Source organism: Cynocephalus volans, chromosome 5, assembly GCF_027409185.1.
Source record: "Cynocephalus volans isolate mCynVol1 chromosome 5, mCynVol1.pri, whole genome shotgun sequence".
Lineage (NCBI taxonomy): Eukaryota > Metazoa > Chordata > Mammalia > Dermoptera > Cynocephalidae > Cynocephalus > Cynocephalus volans.
In genome coordinates, this window is record NC_084464.1 from 40,043,133 (window position 1) to 40,065,954 (window position 22,822).

The 22,822-nt window shown below is 39.5% G+C and overlaps 2 protein-coding genes across 2 annotated transcripts in view; one reads left to right on the forward strand and one right to left on the reverse strand.

The window, feature by feature from the left end:
• LOC134377893 (zinc finger protein 184) overlaps nt 1-22,822 on the reverse strand; it is a 944,311-nt gene that overhangs the window by 864,442 nt on the left and 57,047 nt on the right. The gene's annotated exons all lie outside the window — the stretch shown is intronic.
• On the forward strand, nt 16,158-17,523 carry NKAPL (NFKB activating protein like). The gene has a single exon (XM_063096716.1). It carries the CDS (start codon nt 16,197-16,199, stop codon nt 17,406-17,408), a length of 1,212 nt encoding a protein of 403 aa, XP_062952786.1. The 5' UTR covers nt 16,158-16,196; the 3' UTR covers nt 17,409-17,523.

Below are 22,822 nucleotides of genomic sequence, written 5' to 3' on the forward strand. Positions count from 1 at the left end.
AAACATACTGAAGATATTAGGAGTCAAGTTTCTCACTGTCAGAGATGGGAGTTACAAACACGGAAAAGAAAAAGGCCAAAATGGACCCTTGTAATATTGGAATGGAATTAAAGGTGTCCGTGTGAACTCAAAGTCTCACTATCTATAGTTACTTATAGAAATAAATATGGATGTAGGTGCATAAGGTGTGTGATCCACATGAGCGAGGGGTCTCCTGGAGACAAGACTCTCAAAAGCTGACAGATTTTCAACACTGATCAATCAGAGTCCATATACCTCAGTCCTTCTTTATTGTTAAGAATGTCTTCTGATTTTTCAGGGGAGCCAAGGAAAAGGCATGTCCACATCTTGCTGCCACGAACAACACAAACCATTTGGGAGAGGCTGTTCTTAAGAATATCTGGTCCCCCCCACCCCCGCAATAGGAAATCGTCCACTACAAAGAAAATTGACAAAAGATCTTCACATGTAAAGAAATGGTAACAAAAGCCAGTCATCAAGACACTAACGATAATGTGCCCATTATAGAAAGAAATAATAATAGTAACTGTAATAATTAACAATTGTAAATTTTACACCATGCTTACTCCATGCCAGGTACTATTTTAGGCGCTTTACTCATATAAATTCATGGAATCTCAAGGACAACAGTACTCACAACCTCATCTAATGAATTAGGTGATATTATCCCCATTTACAAAGGAGTAAAATGCAGCACAGAGAGATTAGGGATTGGCCAAAAGGCAACACAGACAGTAACTTGCAGGACTCTAACCGGACAGGCCCACTCCGAACTCCAGGCTCTTGACCAGTAACGCAACAATAATTTAAAGAACTTGGTACTGACCTTGTCTCCAAGAGGAGCAAAGATTTAAACGCTCCCATATTTTATAAGGCCTGCCTGTGGGCATGACCCAAGAATCCCCAGTCTCCACACTAATTAAGGCAACAATCCAGAGAAGGGCGCCCCGACTACAACACAGCTCCCGACAAAAGGGCACCTCCAGTGAGCCCTTTGCAGAGAGCACGTCCCAAAGGCTTCCTGGGAAGACGGGACTCAGAGGGCTGGTGAGGGAAGGTCCCCCTCACACATACACGGGGACCGTAGAAACTGCGACTGGCCGGGGGAGAGCCACCGAAGAAGGCGTGACCCCACACCTGGACGCGGGCGCCTAACTCCATTCACCACAGGCAAAGTGCCCGAAACTAGCAAACCACCCGCAGGGCGGGGCACAGAGGTCACTTCCGGGCCCCTCTAGCCACCTCGCGCCGACGCTCTGTTGTTTACTGGCTCTCCAGCCCAGCTCCTCCCCTCCTGTGTTGCTATTAAAGAGGCTTTAAAAGAGTTCTTTCAGATGTAGCAAAGGGAGAAAAGCAAGGTGCAGAGCGCAGTCTATAACTTGCTACATTTGTGTAAGGATAGAAGGGATTAATAAGACTTTAAGTTACATTTTCTTGGATCTTGTATATTCAGAAAGAAATTTTGTTAAGATACATAACAAAGTTAATAACGGTTATCTATGAGGATTAGCAACTGGGTAGACACGGGGACCTAGGTAGGAGAATGATTACTGTACACTGTTAAATATATATTGAGGTAAGTGATTGCATCATCTAATTTAAACATTCAATATAAATGAATGTGGTGTTGGCAGAACTGTAGACAAATAAACCAGCGAAACAGACAAACTTGTATGTGTGGATGCTTGATATGTGACAAGTGGCACTACAAACCAGTGGGGAAAGAAAGAGCTACTTGATAAATGGTGCTGCAATATTTTGATATTCATATGGAAAAAAGTAAAATTTGACTTGCACGTGCACAAAAATTAATTCCAATAAAGACTTAAAAGTCAAAAAGCAAACCTTCGACACTTTCAGAAAAAAATCAAATATTTCTTTATGATCTTAAGTAAAGCAGGCTTTCTTTTAAAATGCACGAACAACACAAAATGTGAGGGGAAAAACAGTAAATTTGACTTCATTAAAATTTAAAACTGCTTGAAAAGACAACAGAAACAGAAAAATTGACAAGGAATATGAACAGGCAATAGAGGAGGAATCTTGAATGGCCGTTATACATAAGCAAAGATCCTTAATATCATTAGTAATTAGAAAAGGCAAATTTTAAGCCAGTTACCCCTACCTTAGAAAAATGTAAAAGTGTTTAAATAATATTTGCTGGTGAGGATATGAAAAATTGCAAACTCTCACGGATGTATAGTTGGTACACTCATCCTAAAAAGCAATTTCAAAATATATATAGTAAAATTGAAAATGATACATACATGGACTCAACAGCTTTATATTATTTAACCTGTAGGAACTCCTGTACATGAACAAGAATGTTGAGTCACTATTCTGTGCCAGACACTATTTTAGGTGCTCAAGATAAAACAGTGACAAAGAGAACAAAGATCTCTGCCTTTATAGAGTTAATATTACAATGGAGATTGACAAAAGAATGAACCATACACAAAATATATACATAAACTTTAACAGAAGATTATGAGAGGGCTGACTGGTTAGCTCAGTTGGTTAGAGCTTGACCTTGTAACAGCAAGGTCAAGGGTTTGGTTCCCCACACTAGCCAGCTGCCTCCCGCCCCACCAACGCAAAAAAAAAAAAAAAAAGTTTGGGAGAATGATGGTTAAAAAGAGTAAAATAAAATCAGGATGCAAGACCCTGATCATTTTTTTACCAGTCTATTCCTCAGATTGTTTATGCAGCTGGTGACCCTGAAAGATGAGGCTTACTTTATCACTTGCTGTAAATGCTGCAGATTCCCTAAACTCAGACTTTCCCAAATGCGACTCACACACCGTATGTACAACATCCATCTGCGGCCATCATGTCACCTTCTTGGATTTGGGTGCAAGGGCAACTGATAGAAATATGATAGCTGCTTGATATCTGAGTGATAAATAGTAGGCTTGCTATCTATGAGAAATGGATTGGTTAAAAAACTGTTAGGGCTTTATATTCTTGGCACATACAGCAAGATGTGTAGAAGCACAAAAGGCCATGGAGGACCATCTTTTCCACTAAGGTTTTTAAGAATTGGGGAAGAAGTAACAGTTATAATGACTTTGAAATACTATGGCTGTTTTGCAGATGAAGAGGGGACATTAATGCATTGGAGAAAGGCAATAAAATTCTGAGGGCAAAGTTTGAAAGCCATAGGCCCTGCTTGTAATCACATTATTGGGCTGGGTCACAGACCTCTTTGCCCCCGTCCTGTGCAGGTTGTGAGTCAGGTAGTTGAAAAAGATTCTGGTGGCCAATAACAGGACAGACATGCTTTATTACAATGCGAGCTCTGCCAGCCAGCGGTTCAGAGCCACTGCCTTTTATACCAAAAGTACACAATAGCGGCAATGAGCCGAGGAGTATATGGGCACACATGTGCAGTTACACTACTCTTACATAACTTGTTTACAATGGATGTGCTGAATCATATCCAGCTGGATATGATGTGAGGGAGACTGACCATACTGACTCCATTTTTCTCACACACATAAAGTCCTTTGTTTCTGACTCAGGAAACCTGTGTTTTAGGACACGTTGCATGAAACAATAATAGGTGCCTTGGGTTGAATGTCCCTCTAAAACTTAATCCCCACTGTTAACTGTTGAGGGTGAGAAATCCTATTATGGTAATTGAAAGGTGGGGCCTTGAAGAGGTGATTAGACTGGAGGACCGTGCAGTAGTGAATGTATTAAAAATGGTGGTCATGGGCATGGTTTGGAGGGCTTTAAAAGGAGAGCAAATAGGGAGGTTAGTTTGTCTCTGCTCTCTCTGCTCCTCCGTTCTTCTGCCATGTGACAACTGTGGGTCACTGTCACCACAACCAATACCCTCATCAATGTGTTCCCTGCACTGTGGACTTCCCAGCCTCTGAAACTGTTAGTGATAAATTTCAGTTTCTTTATAAATTACCCAGTTCCAGGTATTTTGTTATAAACAACAGAAACAGACTAATACAATAAGCTAAGTTATTACCTTGTGTGAGTGTGGAGCTTAGATAAAACAGACTCCAAACTGTAAAGGTATCTCGAGACCAAAAAACGAAGCAGGCAACTTTGTAAATTATTATTATCAGAAGTTTATTGATGGGTGACTTACATACAAGGGAAAAACCATGCTGAAGGCCACCCAAGGCTACAGAGTAGTACCCCGCAATGCCAGGGATGGGGGGGGTTGGGGTTGGGGGTGAGATTGAAATTTATAGGGGACTTAGAGACAAAGGTAGAGCTATACCAAGGAGAGAAGATCTGTTGAGGCAAAATATTCCTAGGTGCCTCACAACCACCTGTTGTTTCTTCTAGGGTTTGCTTGTGTCACTGCCCACCCCCCCCTTATCTTATACAAACATAGCATTCCATTTCTTTCCCTGACTCACTTGCTAAGTAATCTTTGCAGGGAAAGATTGGAGATGTTTAAGCCAAAAATCTGAAGGCCATGGGTATGGAGGAAGTTCTGACCAGCCTTCTTACACCTTGTCAGTAGAGTAAAATCAAATTCCAGATCCAAAAATCCTAAGATAATGCACCTGCCAGTCCTTGTCAATGCCTTTTTTAGTCATGTTTGTTCTTGGGTTCATGACTCTGATTATGCTACACATATATTTCACAATTGGGAGCATTATTTATGAATTTTCCTTAGACTCATTCATTCCCTTTCAGTCTTATGATGATAAGGCTTGCATCCATAACTGTTTTTAAATAGTTCTAAGTCCCTCAAGATATTACATATATATCTATTGTAGGCCAGTACTCACTCCAGACATATTTTAACTTCTGCTCTGCTTTTACCCCTTCAGGAGCAGTTGCCTCGCTCACGTACTGCTCATCTGCCTTCTTCACCATCTTACTTTATCTTTACTCCTTCCTTTATCTAATTATTCCTAAATTATAGTCCTACTGAAGACAATAACTGCTTTCCTTTCTTCCAGACAGTTAGCCTGAAGTAGCCTGAGCTGTGGAGTTACAGAGACCCGAGTTTAAATCACAAAACCTGAGCTAGCCAGAGTATGTCTCTTTTTGAACTTGAGTATGTCTCTGAACTACTCTTGGCTCAGTTTCCTCATTTGTAAACAGAGATTATAATCTGAACTTGGTTATTTTTATAGGTTGAATTTTGTCCTAACAGTCCTCACCCCTAGTACCTCAGAATGTGACCTTTTTTGGAGATAGGGTCTTTAAAGAAGTAATCAAGTTAAAATGAGGTCATTACGGTGGGCCATAATCCAGTATGACTGGTGTCCTTTTGAAAAGGGGAAATTTGAACACACAGACAGATACACACCCAGGGACAATGTCATGTGAACATGAAGGCAGAGATTGGGGTATACATTTACAAGCCAAAAGCAAACAAAGATTGCCAGCAAAACCTCAGAAACTAGAAGAGGGGCATGAAACAGATTCTCCTTCACAGTCCTCAGAAGGAACTGGCCTTGCTGACACCTAGCTCTTGAACCTTTAGTCTTCAGAACTATGTGACAATAAATTTCTGTTGTTTAAGATACCTAGTTTGTCCTACTTTGTTATGGTAGTCCCAGGAAACTTATACAGTTATGGTAGGGATTGAATCAGATAATATGCATAAGTGCCTATCTAGCACACAGTGGGCACTCAATAAATGTTTGTATTTGTGTTTTCATTGCCTCATCTTCATCCTGTTGGTAAAGAGGGATTCCTGAACATATGAGGCCAGTACTGGACAGATAGGATCATCAGTAGTTTATTATTCACATATACTCACAGCTCAGGAGAGGACATGGCATACTACACAGGGTCACATGTGGGTTGTACTCAGAAACAGAGTGAATAACCAGAGGCTATGGGGGGCAGGCTTTGTAGTATTGAGGATGAGGATTGGTTCCTGCAGGAGGATGTGATTGGCTTGTTTGAATAATTCTGGCCTTCTCAGGAGAAACTTCAATAAGCCTGAAGTAAACTGGCTTTCTGTGCTCCAGTCTATGTGGTGGTGAAAAGGTGGTTCCAGTGACTCCCAAGGCACTGCTCTGGGTCCAACCATATAAAAATCCATTTCAAATCCAAACTCTTGGGAAAGGGATTCTAATTAGTCCAATTTAGATCAAATGGTCAACCCTGAACTTGAACTCATCAATTGTGACTAGGAGAAGAGAGTAAGATGGAGTATGGTTTCCAGAAGCCCATCCTTGAAGACTAGTGAAGAAACAATTAACATAGAAGGGAGGGATTATAGTAAGCTGGGAAGATATCATGGTACTCTCCATCACGGTAGGGCTGGGGAAAAAAAAATGCTGAAACCCTGACTTCTTTCCTATTATTTACTACTTGGTAGAATTTCTTGGTATTCAAGAGATTGCTCATTTAAAGGCCTTTCCTGTTGCGCGTAAAACTCCTAAGTAGAATTTGGAACTTTTCTTTGGTGATAGACATATCTTATTTCCCAGGAAATAGAAAGGACACTAGCTCTGAAAAATGACTGGGAGCCTCAAGCTAGAGTGAGCCTTTCCTTGTGCACCTGTTTCACAGAGTGGCTACAACCACCTTGCCCTTGACCTTGGAAGAACAGGAAGAGCCTTTAATGGCAAAGGAGGAGGAATTCCATAACTGGGACTTACAAAGGCATAAGCCACTGAGATAGGATCTCTGTCAATAACACTTCAGATATTTCTGCTGCTAGGAAGCCTTTGGGCCCCCATGAGTTTGAGGCCCAGGTCTGGGAGCTCCACCTTCATTGGCTGAGGCCTGAAATGCACACCAAGGAGAAGATATTGGACTTAGGTGACGCCTACAGGAGAAAAATGACACAAATGTGATGTATGTGGGAAAAGCTTCATCCAAACCTCATTCTGCACCAGAGAATCTACATGAGAGAGAAGCCTCTTAAATGTGAAGTATATAGAGAAGCTTTCTCTCTGTGATTGGGACTCTATTATCACCAGAAATTCCACTCGAATTGGACTTATAAATTGATCAGTGTGGAAATACTTTCAGTGGAATTGTCAGTTTTGTTCAATAGCAGAGACTTGACACAGGACAGAAACGCCATCAGTGTAAAGAATGAGGAAAGGCCTTCATTAAAGGGTCAAGCCTGGCTCAACAACAGAGTCTGCAATAGGGAACAGTGTCTTTTAAATGTCTTCTACCAAAACTCAGGTGCCAAAACACTTAAAATGAGCATGAGATAATCTAATATCAGAGGCTCCAAAATGTGTCCAGTACAGCCTATTACTTAAGAGGAGAGTTAAATTCCATACCACTGAGGAAGTTTTCTGGAATCAAAGTTTCTAGAAAGCGGATTTCATTCTATAATTAAACCTGCTCGGGAGCAGACTGCTCACTGTTGGTGTTGAACCCCAAGTACTTGATTATGGATGTAAGCACTGCTGCCTTTTCCTCCATAGCTTCTCAACCTTTTCTCATCCACATTTTCCTCCATTTACGTTCATGAAATTCATCATTATATTGAGGACTATAGATAGGGACCTTTGGTTAAACTGAGTTCTCTAAAAGTCCCTCAAGTGGTACATTTCTCCTTGTCTTATTGCTTAAAGGCATAAAAACTTGATCCTGACACACCCTAACAGTAATATTATAATCAAATTAATTGCCCAAATAACAGTTGAGATGTTGGCTATGAATGCTAGAGGGGGTCTGACCCTTCTAGGTATCAGTATAGAACAGTCTTCAGAACAAGAGAGAGGAAACAATTCTCCCACCTCCATAGAAATCTTAAAAGTACCTACTTCTTCAGGCAGTTTTGGCCTCCTTGGTATCATGGGAACCAACCATATAGATTTTCACCAAACTGTTATAACACAGGCTGTGTATAATTCCAAAAATACACAGTACTTTTTCTAACTCTGTATCTTCTGTGTGGGACTATAGAAGATTTATGGAATTTCCTTTATATGTTGAATGGGAGCAAAAAAATAGAATGATCCTTTTTCTATAACTTAACATTTAAACAGAGCTGGGAGTAGAGTAAGGCAAGAAAGGCACTTAGGTCCCAAAATTTAAGAGTGGGTGTATCCTTACATTTTGTGCCCTCAGTGCCTCTTTTGCCTCACCCTAGGCAGGAATCAAGTGATTCCAGAAAACTTCCTCAGTGGTGTGGAATTTTACTTTTTATTTAGTGTTACAGTTCATTAAGCAGTTACATATTTATCTTTTTGATCCTTACAATAGCTGCTAAGTGGCACTGCTAGGAGTCTATCTCACATCTCTCGACACCTGGTTCTTAACTTGCATTACCACTCTCTATCCTGAAACTTGCATGTTTAAGTAATATTCTTGTTTCCACAGTGAGAGGGTCCCTGATCAATTCTCACATAATCCATCCATCCATATAGGCTTATTTTATTTCACACCATGTACAAAGTAGAGGTATAGAATCACAAAATCAATGGAAAATGTAGTCCTTGACCTTGTGATGCCTAGAAATTTACCAAACAAAAAAATAAAAGACAAGACCTAAAAACACAGAAAGTAACACTACAAAATGGTAATGTGCAGAGAACTTGAATGCAACCTTAAAAGCCCTGTACTTCAGTCAGTCTCATTGCATCTACCTTTATCAGGGTGGTGATAAGAGAATATGGGGTTTAGAGTCATAATACAAGTAATTGTCTCCTTAGTGCAACATAGATTTAGGTGATCTTGGGCACGTCCAGTGAGATAAACATTGTGAAAACATTGTGCTATGGTTTGAACGTCCCTTCCAAAGCTCATCTTGAAACTTGTTTCCCATTGTAACAATATTATGATGGTGGAAAATTTGACTATGGTATTGGAATGGTGGGGCCTTTGGGAGGTAATTGGATTGTGAGGGCTATTCCCACATGAATGGATTAATCCATTCATACATTAATGGGCTAATGGATGAATGAGTTATCGTGGCAGTTAACTGGTGGCTTTATAAGGGGAGCAAGTGAGCATGTTAACATGCTCTTGCCATGTAGTGCCCTGCGCTGTTTCAGGCCTCTGCATAGCGCCCCCTCCTGGAAGAAGGTCCTCACCAGATGCAGCCCCTGACTTTGGACTTCTAGCCTCCAAAACTGTAAGAAATAAATTTTGTTTCTTTATAAATTACCTACTTTCAGGTATTCTGTTATAAACAATAGAAAACTTATTAAGACACACTGTAAAATGTAAACTAGAGCTCTGTAACAAATGTTAGTTGTTTTAACCTAATACACAAATCATGAATTAGGTTATTAAAAAAACCAAGGAATTTTATGTGGAATTCATGATTTTCCTGAATAAGTGGGTTTTTCAAAAGTACTACGAGTACTGATAACTCTAACATTCTTGTGGGAGCCCTTATCCTATCTTGGTACTATCTACCGTTTGAAAGACTGACCTGTTCATGTGACTAAAATGAGTGTCAAGGCTCATCAGATTTTTTTTTTCTGTATTAGATCCTGACATAAATTTTTCTTCACTTTTGCTAATTCTAATGTTATGTGTCAACCTGATACCCACTGGACAAGGAACATTTGATTGACATGGGTTCCCGTCTGTGAACACGAGCTTCCTCTCTCACCTCTTACAGCTATTCCCACTTGTCCCCCACTCACCTGCTTCTCCTGCTTCAGGAGCTCTGCACTGACACTGTTCTTCCCTCCCTTTCCACTGCCCCTCCATACACAAGCACCTACACTAGCTTTAAAAAAAAAAAAGCTCTACTAAGTTCTGGGTTGACAAAAGGCCCAAAACAAACATGTGAGCTGGGTGAGGTTATGGGGTCAGTTAAATGACTTTTTTTTAAATGTGTGTAGACTGGTATCCTGTCCCTGAGTCTACTGCATCCAGTGCAGTTGGGAGGTTGTGGGTGGGGTGGGGTACAGGGAGATGACACACGAAGAACCATTTTTTATCATGGTGTTTCTCTTAGGTGTAGCAATTACCTTGGCGGCTTCTGCTTACTATTCTCTTCCCTCAGTCATTCCACTCTAGGCAAACAGGTAGACCCAGAACTAAGGTGAGGTGAGTGAGACACTTGCCTTGGGGACAAAATTTAAGAGGGTGCCAGACAACTCATTAATCAAGATAAATATTTTAAGAAATAAAAATTAATCAATCAATCCATGATGAACAAAATATCCAAATTATAAAGTTAGGATCCATATTACTGATTTTTTCCTTTTACCTCAGGCTCCAACACAACTAGGCAAAGCATTGTTACTGATTCTGTCTTTATTTAAAATTTTGATATTTTGCTTGAAACAGGCCTCCTTACTGAACATTCTGCTCGATCAGGGCCTTTGCACTTGTGTTTCCTTTACTAGAATGCTCTTCATCTGTATAGCAGCAAAAATAGCTCCCTCATTTCCTTCAGATTTTGATTAAAAGGTCAGGTCTTCCCTGACCACCCCATCTAAAATTTTCACCTTTACCTTCACTCCCATCCCACACACTATGCAATTCCTATTTCTTTTCCCTTTTCAAACACTTTTTCCTCTAGCATTTACCACGATCTTACATTTTTGTTTTAATTTTGCTTATGAGGACAGAGAATTTTATTTTGTTCACCACTATAACTCCAGTGCTTAGAATTGTGCCTGCCACAAAGAACACACTCAAATTTGCATGCATGCAGAGGTGAACAGATGGAGGACAGCAGGCAGCTAGCTGGTGGGGGCAGGGAGATGAAAAAGGCAACCTCTAGAGCATTGCTGCCCAGTACAGTAGCTGTTAGGCACACTTGACTACCGAGCACTTGAAATGTAATTCGTCTGAATTGAGATGGCCTGTAAGTGCAAAACACACACAGGATTTTGCAGACTGCACATTTTCAAAAAAGAATGTGAAATATATTAATAGCATTTCATATCGAATTACGTATTGAATTGACATTTTGGATCTATTGAGTTAAATAAAAAATATTTTTGTTAGTTTTATCTCTTTTTATGGCTACTGGAAAATGTAGTTACGTATGTGGTCCATTTGTGGTTGGCATTCTACTTTTTTGTTGGACAGAGCTGTGAGGAGTTCTTCAGCATTCTAGAGAAACTTGGAAATGGGCTTTGGAGGCTTATCACAGAAGTTGTTGGTTGAGCCTCGGTTGGTTGTTTTTTTGTGGCTCAGGTGCAAAGGAGCAACCTATGCAGTGAGGACCCGCTTCTCTCCGGAGGCTGAAGCCTGGGACTCCAGGGAGTCAGGTCACCGAGAGGGACCCTGGAGTGGGGGCTTTGTGGAAGGGGCACGTCCACGTAGCGGCTAGGCAGATGGTCCAGCTGCAGGGTCCCCCATAACAGCCCCTTTCCTTTCCTCAGAGTCGGGCTCCTATTCTGCCCTTCTGGTTTCTGGCATTTTGGAAACCCAGAGCCAGAGGCGCAGCTGGACTGAGTGGGTCTCAGACCTCCCGCTTCTTCCACCACACCTGGCAGTAAAGGAACTTAAAGGAAATAAATGAGTTTGCGTTGTTTGTTTATCCCAGAGCCAGGGTCATTCTGGAGAATACCATCCTGGTTTTTCTATTCTAAAACAGGCTGGTTTTACAGTAATCACAGTAGATACAGCTTTCAAGAAATCCCAGGAGACAAGGGCTAAGGACAAAGTGGGGCAAAATCATCATCTCTCTATCTCTCTTAGAAACAGGTAGTTTAGCCTGTCTTTTGAGAGTGGGTGGATTTTTCTAGCAAGAATGTTGAAATCTGAAGGTAGGATAGGTGAAAGATGTTGAATGATGTATTGTGGATTACAGAATTATGATAAAGCTCCAGCATCTCTGAGTTGTGAGGAACTGAGATAATTTCTGTAAAGTGACTACACTGACAGTACTTCAAAACCATCAATCCCAATGTCCTAAAGGACACTGCAGTTGACTACCAAATGTCCAGCCTCCCGTTCTGTCATACTGAGATTCTCTGGACGAGATTAAAGAGAAATAATTGACTGAAACTTTAAAGAAAACTATATTCTTTATGACAAAAAAAGGAATGACTCAGCTGACCCACACATTTTAACCTTCAATCTTCTTCCTTCCTAGAGTTTAGAGAGGGAGTCCCCTGGTGGAATAGCCATCTTGCCATGGTGAGGCAAAACCATGATGATGAGGCCATTTGCTGGAAGCAGAATTGTACTGAAGAAAGCTGAAGCAGAAAGACAGAACGAGCCGGGAGAACTCATGATATCATGAAGCTGCTGAACAGCCCTGGAAGAGGCACACAATCTTAAACTGATAAACTATTCCTAGTACTGTCACTTTGTCAATAAGTTTATCTGAATGAATCATGTTCCTAGTAAAGTCATTTAAATAATTATCAGGTCACCAGCACAGACTTCTTAGAAAAAGTACAAAAATAAATGTGCAAATATCAATGATTTAAGGTCATTTAAAGGAGATATGCATTACCTATAATCCCATCATTTCAAGGGTTTTTTTGGCTTTGCCAAAATGAAAACACAATTTTTGAAGTTTTAATCACCCAACAGGTACAATATTGATGCATATTTTTTACTTAACCTTATGTTATCAACAGTACCTCATATCAGAGTTACTTTTGTTTTAGATGTTTCAAAATGGTCCTTATTAGCAAATGTCTCAAGTTGACATACAGCAAAATATTGTCTTTATTGTAGTTTTGTGTGCAAAGGTTACAAATAATGTGTAAAGGCATTCTGAAGAAATCTGGAAGGAAATCGAATTACAGCTTGCCCTCAGAGTTCTATATATTTGCTTGTTAGGAATTTCTTAATAATAAGTATAGATTAGTACAAACTGACATTAAGTACCTCCTTGATGTGATATAATAAGAAGTATATATCACCTATGTGATCTGCCAAACACGATTACTCTAAATCTCATTAGGAAGAAATGATCAGATAAATGCAACTCTGAGACATTTTACAAAACAATCACCCTGGACCCTTCAAAACTATGTCAAGAAATAAAAAAAGAGGGGAGGGGATGTTGTCTTAGTCCCTTCAGGCTGCTGCAACAAAATACCATAAACTGGGTAGCTTACAAACAACAGAAATTTACCTCTTCTCTAGTTCTGATTCAGAGAAGCCCAAGATTAAGGTGCCTGCAAATTTGGTGTCTGGTGAGAACTTGCTTTCTGATTCATAGATGGTGCCTTCTAACCATGTCCTCACATGGTGAATAGGGCAAGGCAACTCTTTGGGGTCTCTTTTATATAGGCACATATCCCATTCCGGAGGGCTCTCCCCTCGTGACCTAAACTGCCCGCCCCAAAAGGGCCCACCTCCTAACATCATTACACTGGTGATTACATTTCAACATATGAATTTGGAGGGGATACAAGCATTCAGACCACAGCAGGGGCAAAGGCAGAGAAACTATTCTAGATTAAAGAGACTAAAGTGTTGTGACAACTAAACACAATAATTCTGGATTTAAACACACACACACACACACATTCACACACACAAACCCAATTCCATTTTAAGAACATTATTGGAAAATTAAAGAATTTTTAATGTATCCTTATATAACACTACCTAATATTTAATAATAATATATACATATATTTTTTGGCAGCTGGCCCGTAGAGGGATCCGAACCCTTGATCTTGATGTTACAAGACTGCGCTCTACGAATAATATTATTGTTCTTCAGGGTAATGATGATATTGTGGCGATGAAGAAGAATATCCTTCTTTTTAGGCATTAATTACTGAAGTATTTAGAGGTGAAGCTAAATATATAAATAATGTCTGTAACTTTTTTTTTCACATGAGTGAGAAACAAATATTAATTGTTAACCTAGGTAAAGGATATATGGGTGTTCATTCAACTTTTCCATATGTTGAGTTATTAAAATAAAAAATGTGTGGGGAAATTTATGGAAAACAATTTTGAGAAACTTTGAAAAAAAGAATAAAACATTACCTGTAAGGGAAATTTCATTTCAGCTGTGCTTTCAACACTTAGTGCTTTTCTTAATGATTAAAATGTATTGTTTTTTCAAAAACTTTACCTATTTTCTTAAAGTTCTTCAAATATATTCCTCTCTTTTTTTTCCCTGGCAGCTGGCTGGTATGGGGATCCAAACCTGTGACCTTGGTGTTACCAGCCCCATGTTCTCCCAAGTGAGCTAACTGGCCAGCCCCTTCAATTATATTTCTGTGTTCTATACTCATAAATATTTACATCTGTAATAAAATGTAGAAAATGAAAGCCACCCCAACCCAAAGGCATTGCAGGTATTTATTTTTACTCCTGTAAGCACACATTTCACACCACTGCTTTTTCTGCTAAGTCAGGGGTAAGCAAACTACTGCCTACAAACCAAAATTGGCCTCTTGCCTGTTTCTGTATGGCTTGAGTGAGGAATGGTTTTTATATTTTTAAATGGTTGGGAAAAAATCAAAATAATAATAAAATTTAGTAATGTGAAAATTACATGAAATTCAATTCTATGTCCATAAATAAAGTTTTACTGTGACACACCATGTTCATTCATTTACATGTTGTCTATGGCTGTTTTTGCACTACAAGGGCAGAACCCCAAGCAAGCAAAATATTGTTTGCCCAAGAATTTCATTCTTCCCATTAGAAGATTTATACTATAAAAAAATTATACTTTGAATTATTTATTATTATATATTTGAATTATTATAATTCAAATAATACTTTATCATTAAAAAGTGCATGGAAATTTGTTTTTACTTTTGTTATAAGTATGTGCATAATATCCTCAATTTGCCTGTTATCTCACAAAGCCTAAAATATTTACTACTGGCCTTTTACAGAAAAAGTTTGCTAATTCCTGTTCTAGGTCATAGCTTTCCTAAGGAATAAAAACATACTGTAAAACATTTTCCTGTGTGCTATCTCAAAGAGGTACTCCATCAATCAATTTGTTAATATTTGAAGTCACTATTAGATACTAATAGCTTAATTTTACAGTTATCTCCAGTAACATTTACAGATCCATTTCAATGGCCTATCAGTTTAGAACTCCAAAATAAATTTTTCTTTACTTACAGGGAATCTATAGTACTTACCCTATCCATCACGACATCTTCACTATACATTTGACAAACCACTTATAACACTCCTTGTTTGCCAGTTCCTCAATTAGCATGGTGTATGGCATGGCACCAATTTTTATCACCTTCAATCACGTTACTAAAATTCTTCTTAGATCAAATGATCTACTTTGGTCCTATTCTGTTTTATTGTTTAGAGTCCCAGCATTGGGAAAGCAGCATTCCTGTTTCGTCTTAGCTTATCTTTCACTTTTTAAGTCCAATTGAACAGGTCAACGTAAGTAGGTAGAACCAAGATAATGGTAATGCCTGTGCACATTTTAAAACCAGGGAGAAATGATATTACATGAAATGTTTGCCATTTCAGGGAGTGAGGTCTAAAGCGTGACCAGAAAGTGACTCCAAGGGCCCACCCCGTGGCTCGCTCGGGAGAGTGCGGCGCTCCCGCCCGTGCGCTCACTGGCTGAGCGCGGTGTGGGCGACACCACGCCAAGGGTTGCGATCCCCTTACCGGTCACAAAAAAGAAAAAAAAAAAGTGACTCCAAAACTACAAAGTTTCTAAGGAAATGTCACTAAATAGGGAAACATCTACAAGACTGAGTTGGATGCTTCCGTGAGTTTCTGGGGTAGAAAAGTCTGTGAATTTAAGAATTAAAATCATGACTCCGGCCCTCACCTGGCTCAGAGGCTAAGCATAAATTTTGACTCCTGCTTCCAGTAGGAACAAGAGGGGTTGGGAAGTACTTATTTCCTTCCTGAAGATGGACGACAAGTTCCTTTTGGGGAGTGCAGGGTGCGGGGGAGGGAAGTAGGAATCCCTCACCAAAGGGTAAAGATCAAGAAGGCGAAAGTGACAATGGGAGGAAGAAAGTATGGATAGCAAAATGGCTAAAGGCGAATATCCAAGTAGAGAATGAGATGTTTCAACAGTTGAGGGACTCATTGATGCGAAGTCCTCTTTTTATGTTCCCATGGGGCTCAGGTTGGTAAACATTAAGTACTAAAAACAGGGGCGCCCATGTCCTTTTACCCATTTCCGACAACAAACCTCCACGCAGTCTCCGCCAAGGCTGGCGTCTCACTGCCCACGCGCATTCCTCGGGGTCAACGGGCCGGAAGCGGAAGCCGTGCGCGGGGGCGGGGAACGGGCGTTCCTAGTGCGCCTGCGTGGGCGGCAATCTTTTGCTCGTCTAGGCGTCTGTAGTAGCTACCGGTGTTGGCCATTTGAAGCGCGACTCATGGCCCCGGTATCCCGCTCGTGCTATTCTGAGGACACCCCGGGCTCTCGGAGACCGCGACGCAGCTCGTCTGGGAGCCCATCATCGGCGCAGGCCAGACACTCCTCTCGGGCACGCCGTTCCCCCTCTCACTCCCGCGGCCGCGAGGGCCTCAGGCCTCCGTTAAGGGGTATGTCTGGTGTAGACAGTCCTTACCCCCTTAGTCGCTCTAGGTCTCGAGACCGGCCCCCAGGACTCCGCAACTATGCCTTCTCGTCATCCTCTTCAATCTACTATGGCGGATACCGCTACCATCACCACCACTATGCGGACGACCGCCAGTGGGCGGAGAACTGTGAGAAGGAGGAGAGCTATCGGCAGAGGAGGCTGAAGGAGAGAGAGAGGATTGGGGAATTGGGAGCGCCTGAAGTGTGGGGGCTGTCTCCAAAGTTTCCTGAGCCGGATTCTGATGAACATACCCTAGTTGAGGATGAAGAGGTAAAGAATCAGAAGAACAGCAGTTCAGATTCCAGCACTGAAGAAAAAAAGAAAAAGACCAGTCATTCAAAAAATAAGAAAAAAAGAAAGAAAATGTCATCTAAAAGAAAACATAGAAAGTATTCTTATAATAGTGACAGTCATTCAGATTCTGACATTAATTCTAGCTCTGATGATCATAAAAAGAGAGCCAAAAAAGCCAAGAAGAAAGAGAAGAAAAAAAAGCACAGAGCAAAAAATCCCAAGAAAAAGAAGACTAAAAAAGAATCAAGTGATTCAAGCTGTAAAGATTCAGAAGGAGAGTTGCCAGAAGATATCTGGATTGAGCAGTCAAAGATAACAGATACCATGGATTTAATAGGTCCAGAAGCACCTATAATGCATTCCTCTCAAGATGAGAAACCTTTGAACTATGGCCATGCTCTGCTCCCAGGTGAAGGCGCTGCTATGGCTGAGTATGTAAAAGCTGGAAAGCGGATCCCACGAAGAGGTGAAATTGGGTTGACAAGTGAAGAGATCGCTTCATTTGAATGTTCAGGTTATGTCATGAGTGGTAGCAGGCATCGCAGAATGGAGGCTGTACGACTGCGTAAAGAGAACCAGATCTACAGTGCTGATGAGAAGAGAGCCCTTGCATCCTTTAATCAAGAAGAGAGACAAAAGAGAGAAAATAAGATTCTAGCCAGTTTCCGAGAGATGGTGTACAGAAAGACAAGAGGGAAAAATGGCAAGTAAGGACTTGTTTGTTGCACAGCAGGACTTTTAGCAACAAAAGTTTTATATGACCAAAATAGTATTAAAAGACTTTATGGTGCTACTGTATTTACTGTTTGTATGTCTGTCAGGAAAAAGCTGCTTTTTGAGATATCTTTAGCAATTTATTTTGTTGTTTTTAACTTAACAGTAGTATATGCACATGGTTTTAAAAATATTCAAACATTACAGGAGGCGAGTCAGTAAAAAGTGAATCTTTCAACCCAGTCCCTGATCCCTCTCCCCAAAGAAATCTCTTTTTGGTGTCTCTTATAAGTTGTTTATATACAAAGGTATATGTTGCAAGATAAAGGTTAGAGCTGTTAAACCGAAGTTTTTTTCCTCTGTTACTGTGACTTCTGTTTTTTGGAGTGCTTCATTGCCTCATGGAACCATTCATTTGCCCCAGGGAGAACCAAAAGAAGCCCAGAAAGAACAGAGAATTCAGTTGTGTACTTCTGGTTGTATTTAACAGATTGGATTAAAAAACAGATTTACTTATTGGCTGTTATAACTGAAAAGCCTAGGAGGAGGCCCGGTTCCCTGCATGGCTGTCTAGGACTTGGGCTTCTTTCTCCACTTTCCTTTTTTATGGGTCGTTTTTCTCAGACTTGTTTCCCTTATATAACAAAAGAGCTGCTAAAGCTCCTGACTTGGTTATATTTTTCCTGGTCCACCTCCAAAGAGAATATTTCTGGCTGGGCATTCTAAACAGGAATCCAGAGATTCACCCTGATTGGATTAGTTTAGGTCACATGCCCACTGAAAACAACTGCTGTTGCTGGGGAAATAGAATGGCCCATCTCTAGAGCTGTAGATGTGGTCAGCTTATGGGTTACACCTGGGGAAGGAGTGTATCTCTGAATGAAAATCAGGGAAATGTTGGGCGGGGGGAATGGGCAACCAACAAATGCCGCTATAGTTTTGAATGATTTTTTAAAAACATGAATAGAGAGTGCATGTGCTGAAAGTCAAAAATTTTTTGAAGAAAAGCTTGGCTTTGACTACTATAAGCCAAATCCTATTTGAAGAGGCCATAGGATTTACCCATAAAAAAAAGATAGAAAAGAAAAGATGAAGATGCAGGATGCTTGAGTCTTCCAAAGAGTAAATTAGGGCCACCTAGACTAGCAAGAGAGAAAAAAAAATTAGGAGGTGTAAAGGAGGAGGTATGTGGTAGAGCTTATGACGAGACCAGATCAGGAGGGACCACACGGACGGGAGTGTTAACATTGACAGACTGGCTAGTGCCAGTCCTAGGGAAGACTTTAGAGTGAGTTCCACTCATGGTCTATGATAAGGCCTTTATTTTCATTCAGTGATAACTGCTTGGACCCTGACTCTTTAAATCAATATTAACCAAACTATCTCGTTTGGGCAGCCCACTCTTTAGGAAACACCATAGAGATGGAGGTGTGGGGGTGGGGTTCTAGAATCTGGCAGGGCAGTGTGAAGTGGAAGGGCATCTTCACCCCAGTATGTGACATAGTTGACACTGGACAACACTAACTTGAGATTTTTCAAAAAGAGAATTGGGGAACACTTGTGAAAGCCACACTGTTATTTATGCATATTTCCATTTTTAGAAATAAACCATACCACATTCTACACATGGGTCAACACCTTGCTTTTTTCAATGAAGAATATACCTTGGAGATGTTTTATATCAATATATATAAATCTGCCTCATTCTTTTAAATAACTTTATAGTATTCTATTGTATGGAAGGACTGTATTTTATTAGATGTTTAAGATGTTTCCTATATTCTACTACACACAGTACTGTAGTGAAAATCTTTGCGGATGTGTGACAGCATATCTGTAGCATATACATCTAAAAATAAAATTATTGGGTCAAAAAGCATTGTTTGGGTCACCTAGAAAAGGTCACCTCAATGTGGAATTTTTTTTTTTTTTTAAAGATGACCGATAAGGGGATCTTAACCCTTGACTTGGTGTTGTCAGCACCACGCTCACCCAGTGAACTAAATGGCCATCCCTATATGGGATCCGAACCCGCGGCCTTGGTGTTATCAGCACCACACTCTCCCAAGTGAGCCACGGACCAGCCCCTCAATATGGAATTATTGAACAAAGGGAAAGTATTTATTAGGTACTTTCTTTCTGTTAGGCACTTATGCCACATGCTGGGGATAAACCAAAGAGTAAGTTAGACTTGATCCCTGCCATCATAGAATTTTACATTCTACTGGGGGAAACAAACTTTAGAAAGTTAATACACAAATAATTACAAATTGCAGTGTGCTATGAAGAAAATAGGGGCTAGAGACAGTAATGGGACTTTTTTGATAGGGTGGTCAGGGAAAGTCTAAGAATGTCACATTTAAGTTCTGTGTGCTTTTAAATTTTAATAGATACTGCAACATTATAATAGATACTGCAACATTACCTTCAAAATAAGATGTACCAGTTTACATACTCACCTACATCATCACCAACGCTGTACTTTTCAAACCTTTTGATCTTTGCCAATCTGATAGGGAAAAAATGGCATTTCATTTTTTTATTTAAGAGTAAGGTAGAGCATCTTTTCATATATTTTTCGTAATTTGTGTGTGTTTGAACTGTCCACATTATAACCTTTGTCCATTCTCATAGGGTTGTTGGTCTTTTTCTTATAGATTGTAAGAACTCTTCAAATAATAAATAAATTAACTCTTTATTATATCTCTTGCAAATATTTCTCCCTACTTGTCTTTTGGGTTGCTTTTTGGGAGACACTTGATCATATTGCCCTTTAAGGCCCAAAAAGATTCCTTAACACTTGCCAAACAAATATCCTTGTCTTCCTCACTTGGAAAAAGATGCAGTTGAGAAACTATAACTTCTAAGTAAGCCAAGGTAAGATTGGGGGGATTTTTTTCCAAAAAAATAAAATACACACAATGCAACAAATAGTACATGTACAGCAGAATATTCATGACAGTTCTTTCGTTGTAGCTATGTTTAACTTGGCCATTTAATGTTGCTATTAAAGAGGGACCTGGCCAGTAAATCTGCCTTAAAAGAGGTTGTGAGAGTTGGACTTTGATTATTGGTCACTTTTGTCTCAGGGGAGCGAATAAAAAGAGTTATAACAACTTTTCTTTTTAAGTAGTTTTACCTAGAGTATGTGGTTATGGGTTGTTGCGTAGGAAAAAAAACCCAGCACAACAAAAATTTGTTATGTTTAAGTTTCAAGAAACCATTGGAACCACTTTATTAAATTGCTCAAGCAGGAAGTTGAGCAAATTAAACAACTTGTCTTAACCACCCAAGTTACACTGAATTTTATTGAGTGCAGAGAAACAGCCCAAGAAAGCAAACTAGTGAGGCTACTGCTGATTAATTTAGAATTCATAAATTTTATGAAACATTATTTACTCATGGACCATTATTTTATTTTATGGAATGATCTAAAATAATGTTTCACAAAATGTATAAATCCCCCACTGGCATAAGGGAACTTCATGGAAGATTTTTTTTAAAGCTCTGTACCACAAGGGAAGGTGTTTCTTACCCTCAGCTGTCAGCAACTTACGGAGTAAGAAACTATAGATTTGGCAAAATTGCTCTTTTAACTCTTAACCTAACAAATTCAGCAAGATTTTTATGGGGATACATCTAAGATTTCACCATTGAACATAAAGGAGGCTTTTGGTTTGTGATGTATTATTTTTGCCTTATAAAAGAAGTATTCATCTATTTCTATTTTATTATGTTTCCCCTTTTAATCAGCAATGCATATGTGGAGATCATATAATTTTTCTTTATTAGCCTATTAATAGGATGACTTAAAGTTATAGATGTCCTAATATTAAACTATGGGTTGTTTATTCGATTCATTTCTATGTTTTCAATTGTTTAGAACAATCACTGGCCACAGTTTTCTTTTCTTTTTTTTTTTTTTTTGGCAGCTGGCCAGTGCGGGGATCTGAACCCTTGACCTTGGTGGTATAACACTGCACTGGAACTAACTGAGCTAACTGGCCACATAGTTTTCTATTTCAAAATTCAGAGTAGTAAATGAGATTTTGCTCCATGGGTAGAAGTGGAGAAGAGAACAGAAAGCATGGCTACAAAAAGATGATGGCATGACTTGCAATGCAATAGTGCCTCTACTGATGATATAGAGGAGAAGGTTCTTATTTTGAATATCCTACGAATGAACCTGATGGAAAGATAAAAGTTTCACTGTAGTTTACAAAAATGAAGTTAATCCTGGAAAATGAAAATCTCGAATTTGAAAACTGATTTGTATTATCAATGTGTAGTCTGTCCTGGTAAAAATGGCATTTTGGTTTATTCTCACCTTATTTACCACTATGCCAAAGACTGAATACCTCTACCAAAAGATAGAAACTACTTAAACTAAAAATGCCACCTTGAATTTTTTTAAAAAACTGCTTAGCTACATTAAGGGTTTTGATTTTAATGGAATATCCAGTGCGATGCCAATAATCTCAGCCTTGATGATAGGAGTGACAGATTTAAAAAGCTAGCCATGGTAGGGAATTTGAGAGGGGGAATAAATGAATTAAGATATATTTACTTCCTTTTAAAATTTTCTTTATGTTTATCCCTTATATAATTTGAGGGGGGAAAGCCCTTCTTTAGAGATAAATAAAATCAGATATATGAATTTTTCCTTAAAAAATATTAACTTCCAATTAGTAAAACATTTACTGGATTTCTTAGCCTAATGAAAAGTTTTAAAGTAAATATATTTAAATTTTACTTTTAAAAGATACTCAAGCTTTTGACAGCCAAGATGTCTGTCAGTTTTCCATCACTTAAGAATACCTGAAACTGGGTAATTTATAAAGAAACAGAATTTATTTCTTACAGCTTTGCAGGCTGGGAAGCCCAAGGTCAAGAGTATATCTGGTGAGTGCCTTGCACTTGGTAGGGACTCTCTGCAGAGGCACGAGGCAGCACAGGATATCACATGGCCAGAGGACAAGAGCATGCTAATGTGTTCTCTCCCTCTCCTTATAAAGCCCACCAGTCTACTCTCAGACAACCCATTAATGCATGAGTGGATTAATATATTTATGAGGGCATAGCTCTCATAATCCAATCACCTCTTAAGGGCCCCACCTTTCCTTCTAAATACCATAGTTGGATATTCCACCCTCTTAATACTGTTACAATGGGGATTAAGTTTCAACATGAGTTTTGGAGGGGACATGCAAACCATAGCACAAGGAGAAGGAAATAACTCCTGTGATAATGAAGCTGGTTTTTGTTGTTGTTGTTGTTGTTTTTGCCTTTTCTGTTATAATCCTGTGCCTGAAACAAAGAATTATATTATGTATTTCATAGTACAATGGTTCTTATAATATTTATGTTTCAAAACTTCTATCAACTGATCAATTAAACAGGAAGTTTGTTCA

Excerpts from the sequence above, each read along its gene's own strand:
- NKAPL (XM_063096716.1), top strand. The coding sequence starts at position 16,197 with ATGGCCCCGGTATCCCGCTCGTGCTATTCTGAGGACACCCCGGGCTCT.